General features: G+C 39.4%; 1 protein-coding gene across 1 annotated transcript; it reads left to right on the top strand.

The window, feature by feature from the left end:
- The first annotated feature begins 5,590 nt into the window (after positions 1-5,590).
- On the top strand, positions 5,591-9,517 carry LOC121870909 (putative uncharacterized protein DDB_G0286901). The gene is made up of 3 exons (XM_042372881.1): positions 5,591-5,753; positions 5,969-6,525; positions 7,890-9,517. The coding sequence occupies exons 1-3, from the start codon at positions 5,720-5,722 to the stop codon at positions 8,628-8,630; spliced, it is 1,332 nt and encodes a 443-aa protein (XP_042228815.1). The 5' UTR covers positions 5,591-5,719; the 3' UTR covers positions 8,631-9,517.
- Positions 9,518-10,175: the final 658 nt, after the last annotated feature.

Here is a 10,175-nt window from a genome sequence, read left to right as displayed (position 1 = left end):
GGTCGTGACCTGGAATATTGTCTACCATATTTTTCCCATATTATGATATTTTTACAGAGAACGTAATTCGGGTCACCTGAAGAATCTCCATCACAGCTTATTTCACCTGCCGATTGAACACCCTAACCTAACCTCATCCCTCGAAATAGCGTTAGGGAGGTTAATCTTTCGGTGAAATAAGCAGAAGTAGAGATTCTTCAGGTGATCTAAATATGAAAGTAATCAACAGGTAATAATTAAGATCACTGACGGAGGCATGAAAAAGGGTACTGTGTGTTGGCAGCTGCAGGAGGTAGTGTGTGTTGGCAGCTGCAGGAGGTAGTGTGTGTTGGCAGCTGCAGGACGTAGTGTGTGTTGGCAGGAGGTAGTGTGAGTTGGCAGCTGCAGGAGGTAGTGTGAGTTGGCAGCTGCAGGAGGTAGTGTGAGTTGACAGCTGCAGAAAGTAGAGCAGAGTTGGTACAGATGAGACTCAAGTGTGAGGACAAGTGGGGTGCTAAGGAAGGAAGAGACTGGGGTATAAAGCTGGACTGAGAATGTATCATATTTCCCCTGGATGAATTTTTACCTGAGACCTGAGGAGAGACGATTATATTTACATATTTTATATCGAATCACTTAGAGAGATTAATTAAGAATCATTGACTAAGACAAAAAGGTTAAATTAAAGATGAGATAAAGATTTAAAGTCACGATTCATTTAAGTTGCCGTGTTTGAGAGAATGGAATCAAGTTAGGCAATTTGACCTGTTGTTTAGATGGGGTGAGAAGTTCAAGTGCTCGCTCGCTAGACCACACACTCCTGCCTCCTCGTAACACAACATGGACTTTCTCTTACACTTATTTTAACTTTCATATATATATATATATATATATATATATATATATATATATATATATATATATATATATATATATATATATATATATATATATATATATATATATAATAATCTTTTTTTTTCTCTTGATATTTTTTTTTCCTTTTTCTAAGTCTTGGTTACAGCTCTCTCTCTCTCTTAATTATTCCCTACTACTCTTACATTAACCTGTCAAGATACAATTTAAATCAGAAAGATGAAACATATATAAAAAAGGAACTCTCTACCTCTTTTTTATACTGTCTAAGAACTCGGATATTACCCTAACCTAACCTAACCTAACCAAACCTAGCCTGTGGACAAGAAGCTTCACCTGGCCAACATTCTTAATCTCTTTAGTATTTTTATATTAAGTGAATCTGTTCCATGTCCAGGTAAAGTGTGGAATGAAAAGTAATGACTAATGAGGTGTTGTTTTTGTACAGTGAGTCTACCTTGTTTGAGCTTCTCCTGCCATAGCCTCCGTTTCTGGTTGTGTCCAAAGTGAGGTCTAATGGAAGACTTAGGAGTATATGAGTCTTTGTATATGCCAGTGAGACTCTTAACATCTTTTTGGTGATGTGAAAGATCCTATCAGTTTGTGCCTACACTTGAGTTGTTCTGATGCAAATATCAAGTTTTCTCTCAAGCAAAAGCTGTAATATAATAAAGAATAATCGTAAAATACACAAATACTGAATAAAATTACAGGCGTCACAATATACAATGTTAGTTTTTGAAAAGAGGCATTTTAATACATGTAACAAGGCACTTCAACAACTAAAGGCATTTATCTCGCTAAAAATCAGTCACCACGTAGAGTAAGTAGATCTGTGAATAGGTCTTAATATATAACTAAATCAAAATATATGTGTTCTAGTCAAATCATAATATATAATTACTTATATTACATAGAATCAAAACTAAACCTTCAAGTAATCACACCGTAATCATACACTGTTTGCCTGTACTCAAGTAAGGTCACAACTCGCTCTGGTTGGTAACTTTTCAATGTTGATTCTTTGTCCTTTAATCTCTCGACCGCCAAAACATAATAGCTCCGGGAGATGTATTGTTGGATCTGTGAGTCAAAGGTCTTCCCGCTGTAATAGGAGGCAGCCGACACACACAGGCCCGCAGTGTGTTAAATACGTACAGAGATAAATAAAAGCCGCTGACCGCCCTAGTCACGCGGCTCTTCAACCTCAATAATTAAAGTTAAATTTAGAACAACCACAACAGCGGGAAGATATTAATGGAAGACTGAGGAGGTTTTACTCTGAGTCAGGACGAGATATATGGCAGAGACTCGTCCTTCTAGAGACCACTGAAAGAGAGTCTACAAGTTGTGAGGCTCAAGACGGTAGCTTATACGAGGAACAATTTTGACCTCGCTGTAAAGAGGATCTGTCTCATCATTCATCGTAATGGACGGAATCTTTTCTCCAAGTCATACCAGCATGTTGCGTCCACTACATGTAATAATATGAGACATTAACAAAATAGAGTAAAGAATATCGTGTTGTGTATAACTAACAAAGAGAAAAATACCATATCTTATGATTTGTCTGTCATGATAACATCAAAGTTTGTCTGTATGCATTCCTCACTTCCGCTCACCAGTCCTTGGGCGATGAATTAATATGGGATTGTCTGTGGTCGAGGATTTCTGAACTGTATACCGGGTCAGTGAATAAGAATGTACACATTTTAGACGGTTATATGTTAAGATCTATAGTCTTGGATCACCTGAAGGTCTCCACCCTAGGCAGCGCTGGGGTGGAGATTCTTCACGTGGAACGGGCAAGGGTGGAGATAGTTCTAGATATTTGACCCAAAAAGGAGACTTTTATTAGAAACACAAATAAAATGTTTGTTATCTTTATTATCAGTTTATTAGAATAAGCGTCAAGCGTCAGTTTCTCAATTGATGTTAAAAATTACAGATAATTCTACAAAAGCGTCAAAAATACATATCCAAACTGCCTTACAGATGTTCATGGTGATCGCCTGATGTTTGTGCGGTTCTATAACACCAACATCGTCCTCACTTGTTGACGTACGAGGTCTCACAAGGGAGGACAATGTTACTATTGTAATACAAACATTCACGTCATCTCCACGAAAATATGTAAGGCAGTGTATGCATACATTTTGTGAGACACCCTGTAAATTTTTTATCATAATCTCAAGATTCGTGTTTACGTCGTGACAGTGCAGGACGACATAATGTAGATTGATTCTTAGGGAAGATAAACGTAAGTACAGTAGATACAGTATGACCACAGTGGGCCAGACAGGGGGGGGGGGGCATTTTAGGCCCATCAGACCTTTTTTTCTTGTTTCAGACTATCCACTCATAAAGGCGACATATTCAGCATCAAACCTAAAGAGTCAGATTGTTCCTTTTATAAATGTTGAGATGTGATTGTTTGAAGATAAAACTATTTCAAAGACAACATATATTTGAGATTTGCTAAAGTGTCAGAATCACTCATTGGAATTACCTTAAAAAATTTCTGAAACATACAATTTGTTTATAACTCAAAGAAGAAAAGTGTAGCATAATTGTTGTATTAATAAAGGTTCCTGGAGGAGACGGAAGGAACAGGTGATAACTGCTGACATAACTGAGACAAGACTCATTAAGATATACGAGCCTGACAGTCATCCACCAGCACACCTTAACACTATGTAAGTTCACATCTGAGTCAGTAATTTTGTCCTCATAAACAGTTACGTCTCCCTCCAGCCCAGAGCCTCGCCTCCACCGGCCAGGAACTCCGCCACCAGTGCTGCCGTACCCCTCAATCGTCGGTGTTGCCTGAAGCAATTTCCTCATACACCTATTTGCCCCTGTAATACCGTGCTTGCTCAGGGCGACGTTTGCTTGTTACGCCAAGCTTCAAGTTTTGTCATTTCATCAGAATAACTCATATAATTTAAACCACGCTAAAATGTAGCTTCTATCGGAGGATGAATGTGACAAGGTCGTCACTGAAGATTAGTGCACGTCACCGCTTTTTCTTGGGATAATCTTACAAGTTGTCATGTATGGTGCATTAACCAACCTCACACTGCAAGGGAAACACTCCCGAGGTAGATTATTTCTGACACACCCACGTGACAGGAGAGAAAAACACACCTCTCAACGACGCCGACAGGGGAGACTCTCGCCTGGTCCCTTGAGGATGTACACACACAGGTGCTACACCAAGATGTCTTAAAGATGATGAATTACTTTAAAATAATGAATCTATACAATTATAGAATAACAGCCTGCAAAAAAAATTATTAAATTAGGTAAGATGTGAAATGAGGTCAATTTGCGGTGGAAGATCAAAATACTGATACAAGGAAAGTTTGAACTAATTTCTGGTTATTATCATGTAAAGATATAAGTATTTAATCAGAAATTGGTTTTCTAATATTTCTAAAGTAAATATTTAAGTGTTTTTCCACACTACCATGTTAATGACACCAGAGAATAGAAAGACGTGTTTTTTTTTTAATCTTTACTCACAGTTACTCAAGCTTACACTACACAACTTCCTCTACTACAGCGATGACTTTCCCTTTATCAAAACTATCTACCGATTAACCATCTCTCGGTAAACATTCCTGTAATAATCCACCAGTCACCCATTAGATCATGTCTCCCCCTGACTGAGGACCTTCCTAGGAATCAAACTCCCCCCACGGGTCAACACCTGCTAGTCCGTCTCCCCTCAACCGACCTCTTCCTTAACAAACTATATAGGTGGCCAACTTGGATTCTGATTAGTCAGCCTCAAGACGAATTTTATTATGCAAAACGGCTTATTTTTCCTTGCTCTTGCTACCTGTGTCGTGTAGGTGAGGTTGTAGTGAAGATAACTCCCCTAAACACTGTGGTGAGTATAATAATAATAATAACGTGTTGTTCTGTGGAAGCTTTACACTGGTCGACGGTTGATGTAATACTGTGGTTATTTATTACGTGTGTGTGCAACAGGGTGTGTGTGTGTGTGTGTGTGTTATACGAGAATATATACAATGTATGTTTATGACTATGTATATATGTGTCTGTGTATGCATGTAAGTATATGTGCATACATATGTAAGTTAGTATTTGTATATTTACTGTGCACATGAATGTAGTCACACACACACACACACACACATAAATCACCATAGGAAGTAACAAAGGCACAAACAAAATATATGAAATTTCATTGAAAAAAAATTGAAAATATTGTAAAAAGAAAAATCCTCAAAAACTCGTCAGCTCTGCGTAAAGAGACAAATTTCCTGTCTTTAATAAACCTGACAACTCGTTACACGGGCGGCTGACTCAGAGTAACATGCAAACTCCTTCCTGCAGAAACTTTTGACTCGCTTTGATAGAAGTTTTGTAACCTGGAAGAGAGAATTTTTATATACACAAATAAATAAACAGTTACGTAAACAAAGAAAAAATGCTGCACTTGTATACAGTTCGTCGTTTATTAAAGTTGTACAGTAAGTTTAGTAACATATTTCTCTTCTGAGTGATACACATTTCCTCGGGACAATTCACTACATATTGATGATAAACCCTCGAGGCTGATGATGAGCTGTAGGGCGCACCCAAAACATATAGTATAGTATTGTTGCGTTGTCTTTGTTGCGTCCTTAAAATGGGGGTGGTGCTGGTGGGGGAGCTACCTGACCACCAAGTATATAAGCCAACGCGTCGTCCACTTGCCACCACAGCTCTCAGTTTCCCTCTTTCACTTCTCTGCTTCTCGTTAGAGCTCGTCCTCAATATTTCTACAGTTAAGAAGGAATACCAAAAGAAAACTCTCATTTTTTCTGTTTCGTATTTTGGTGAAAGTTTAGTCATGGGTGTGGCAGTGAGGAGCCTTGTATTTCTGGGTAAGATTATTATACTTTCGATTACTTCCTGCCTTTTGTAGATTTGTTAGGAATGTTATAGAATCTAACTTTATATCCTGGTATAGTCTGTCATTATATATATATATATGTTTCAAGTTTTAGTAAGGTCATGTAATTCGGCCTCTTACCGCTTCTTGCCGTCAGTGACCCGCCCTACGGAACCTCTTGAATCTGACCAGCCACTTCCTCCACAGGTTTGATTGCCGCGTGTCTGGCTCAGCAGCAGAGTTATGGCCTGCCGACAAATGACTTGAGCGGCAATGGCAACAGTATCGATTATGGAGCCTATAACAACAGAAATAGTAACGGTAATGGCAACGGTAACGGCATAGATACGAATGGTGGTTATAGCAACGGGAATGGAGGTAATGATTACGATTATTCTTACGAAAATGGCAACGAAAATGGTGGATATTCCAATAACGCCAATACCAACGGTAATGGTAATGGGAATAACAATGGCGATTATGGTAATAACTATGACTACGATAACTACGACAGTGATACGAATAATGGTAACAATAATGGTGGATACAACAGTGACAATGATTACAATTCATACGATGATGGTGATTATAACAACGGAGGAAACGGCTATAGCTCTGCCAACGGTGACTTCCCTAATAATATTGGTGGCGGGGTCCCCGGCGTGGACTATCCCATCCTGGCTTCTGTCCCCTTCACTGGATTCTCCTGCGGCGGATTAATACCCGGATACTACGCTGACACTGCCCCCGAGGCCGACTGTCAGGTGAGTCTCATAATGCCCTGAGGCCGGCTGTCAGGTGAGTCTTATACTGCCCCGGAGGCCAGCTGTCAGGTGAGTCTTATACTGCCCTGGAGGCCGGCTGTCAGGTGAGTCTTATACTGCCCCGGAGGCCGGCTGTCAGGTGAGTCTTATACTGCCCCCGAGGCCGGCTTTCAGGTGAGTCTTATACTGCCTCCGAAGCTGGTTGTCAGGTGAGTCTTATACTGCCCCCGAGGCCGGATGTCAAGTGAGTCTTATGCTGCCCCGGAGGCCGGCTGTCAGGTGAGTCTTATACTGCCCCCGAGGCCGGCTGTCAGCTGAGTCTTATAATGCCCTGAGGCCGGCTGTCAGGTGAGTCTTATACTGCCCCCGAGGCCGGCTGTCAGGTGAGTCTTATACTGCCCCCCGAGGCGGACTGTCAGCTGAGCCTTTTACTGCCCCTGAGGCCGGCTGTCAGCTGAGTCTTATGTTGCCCTGAGGCTGCCTAGTGAATACAACGCTTACCTCCCATGGTAAGTGAAGGTGGTCGAATGCAGCGTCGTCCACATTTTGTATACAGTGTGCTGTTCGGTTAAGTATTCATTTTCTTAATATTTATTCTGTTTTATACTAGAGGGACTGTGAGCGATGAGAATTATGTAGTGTTATTTTTAGTTTAGGTCCTTAATACTTATCCTAATGAATCTTTGTGTGATATTGATATATAATTAATGAAAGTTCACCTCCACCCTTCTCTTCCTATTTACTAAAGGAGAGGCCTAGAGAGGAGAGTATTTTATATTACTTTGAGTAAAATCTACTTACATGGCATACATTCAAAAGCTTCGAGCATCTAGGTATATTATTCTGCGTTATATTCCCATGATTTCCCTGAACATGACACACTGAAGCCTCACTGTATGACAAACTATGTTATTCCTTATTATATATGACTCTTAATACAGTTCTAAAGAAACCCATCTGAAGTTAATATGAAGACATTGATAACTTGTTCAAAACCTTAGCCTCATAGTTATTATTGAAATGAATCCAAATATAACTTAATATGGTGTGTGGTTTTTTCAGTTTGTTTACAGTCAGTTGTTTACAGATGATGGGAATTGGTTTGTTTGTGTAGCCTATGTGACAGTTACTATCACCCAGTCTCAGTTGGTGAGTTAATTGTACTCTTCTGTTCATTAGTTACTGGACATTATATTATATTCATATCCTGGTTACTAGCACAGGCAGGTATCTTTGTTTACATTCAACATCACTTCCCTCTGTTTATATTAAACATCACTAGTAACACTTTAATATCGTTTATGAGTTTGTCAACATCAGGCAGAACTATTAATTACTTTTTCTAGTAATGTTGTCCTCGACAGGTGTTCCACATTTGCCAGGATGGAGGCAGGATCGACTCCTTCCTGTGTCCCAACGGCACCATCTTCAACCAGCAGTTCTTCGTGTGTGACTGGTGGTACAACTTCAACTGTTCTAACGCTGAACAATTCTACGACCTCAACGCTCTCATCGGAGTGTTTAATGAAGACAACAGCGGAAACGGAGTTAGAACCGGTTATCCATACAGTCTGTTTTTCAATGACGCTTCCAACGGGCCAGGAAATGTAAATAACAACGGATACACTAACGGTGTAACAAACGGAGGTGGCAACAGAGCTGCAGGTTATGGTAATGGTGGTAATGGTAATGATTCCGGTAATGGTGGTAATAGTTACAACAATGATTATTCTACTGATTACGGTAATGGTAATGATATTGATTACGATTATGGTGGTAATGGAAATGATTATAGCACCAATAATGGTAACGGTTATGGAAATGATTACAATAATGGTGGCAATGGTAATAGTAATGACTACACCTCTGATTATAATAACAACAATAATGGTAATGGAAATAACTACACCGCCAATTACAGTAATGGAGGCAGATACACCAATGGTAACAGTAATGGTCCTAATGCTAATGGGGATAGCTTCACGGGTATCAGCGGGAGTTATGATATCACCGAGAATGGTATCAACTACGTGCCCGGTAAAAGCGCTACTCAGCCAGCCACCCCAAATAATCTGTACAAATCACCAAGCTTCTTCGCCATATAAGCTTCATCCTCAAGTCATGAAGCTGTAGGCTCTTGGCTTCACCTATCGCTAACTTTTTCTTTAACAATTATGAACTTTTGTAGTGAAATTAGTGAGAGTTTTGCGGTATACATTCCTAAGTAAACATAGGTTACAGTTGTAAGTTATCGATCCTGACATCACAGGATAACGCCGTAGACACCAGATTGTACTTTAGTCTTGGTCGAAGTAGAGTTGATGACGGCTGTAGTGCTTGTGTTGACTTTATCTGTTATCGTCTTCACTAACTCAACTTGCGCTGTCTTGTGTTATCTAGTCTTCTTATATATATCCAAAGTCTCGTATTTTAATGCTTTTATTGAAGGAATACTTGAGGAAATTTGTGTTTATAAATGTTTTCCTTTGTTTTAGTATCGCTAATGTTTACAAATGTTGGGAACTTTAGGTGTTGTATTGACTTGATTGATCACATTAATGTTCATCCCAGACAATCATACGAGACACTTGTGTATTAAGTCATTGGTCTCCTAACATAAATACCTATAACTACTGATATATTCTTTGAGGAATTATCTTCAGTTTGTTCTTGTTTTATCTTACTTGTTCTTGTCTTTGTTTTATGTCACGTGTGTTTTTGTTGTACGTGTTGTGCTGACTGTTCCTCACCTGTCCCGGCAGTGTTAATGCTATTGTAACACTGTTCACATGTTCAGGGATTTAGTGTGTGTATGTATGTATGTGTGCGTGTGGGTGTGCGTGTGTGTGTGTGTGTGTGTGTTTAAAATACTTAGATACTTGTGTTATGTCTTTGATAGATACTAATACACCTGATTATATTTTTATATCTAAATAATTTTATGTACAAATGGAAGATATATATCTATATATATAATAAAGATACAAAAGATTGAGAAAGTTTGTCTTCCTGTGGTCGCGTTCAGCTGATGCTCTGTATAGTAGGAACACAACATGTGAGAATTAACCTGCATCCTAAATATAAATTCAGTGTGATTAATAACAACAAAACTAACACATCCACTTGAAAAAGCACATTATTTGAGTCTAACAAGAGAGGGCGCCGGAAGTGGGCAGGGGGGACAGGAGGGACCTCCCTTGAATTTATTGGGGGACAAATTTTAACCCCCCACCCACCCCACCCCTCCGCCATGGTCTCACTGCCTGGGAATGTTTTGGCCAGTGAAAAGCGTCACTGTCTAATGTACAACTTCCTTTTGTTAGGCTTGTAAAATGGTTTAAATTATTTCATTACAAATATAAAGGCAAAAAAAAAAGGTTTTGATAAGGTTATTCACTAGTTTGATTTTTTTTTTACTTTATAGGTATGGCAACTCCGGCAAACATGCCACCGAACTGGCAGTCTGCCGTTTGCCACATAAACTTTGGTGACATTGGCTATATCAGTGCTGCTCCGTCTCTAGATTACGTTATCATGATTTAAGGCTAGATATTTGTCCAACCGGTATTTGAATATTGCTAAAGCACCATAACCCACATCGTTATGTGTCTATCTGTAGTAATAAAAGGACGTGTCTGTCAGCGATTGTG

This window comes from Homarus americanus, unplaced genomic scaffold (genome assembly GCF_018991925.1).
Source record: "Homarus americanus isolate GMGI-L3 unplaced genomic scaffold, GMGI_Hamer_2.0 scaffold52512, whole genome shotgun sequence".
Taxonomy (NCBI): domain Eukaryota; kingdom Metazoa; phylum Arthropoda; class Malacostraca; order Decapoda; family Nephropidae; genus Homarus; species Homarus americanus.
The sequence above is the reverse complement of the archived record's forward strand: the minus strand, read 5'-3'. Positions and strand labels throughout refer to the sequence as shown.

Bases quoted from the DNA above. Each gene is read 5' to 3' on its own strand.
- LOC121870909 (XM_042372881.1), top strand. From the start codon at position 5,720: ATGGGTGTGGCAGTGAGGAGCCTTGTATTTCTGG. The intron at 5,754-5,968 runs GTAAGATTATTA...CTTCCTCCACAG, and splicing joins GAGGAGCCTTGTATTTCTGG to GTTTGATTGCCGCGTGTCTG. The intron at 6,526-7,889 runs GTGAGTCTCATA...TGTCCTCGACAG, and splicing joins CCCCCGAGGCCGACTGTCAG to GTGTTCCACATTTGCCAGGA.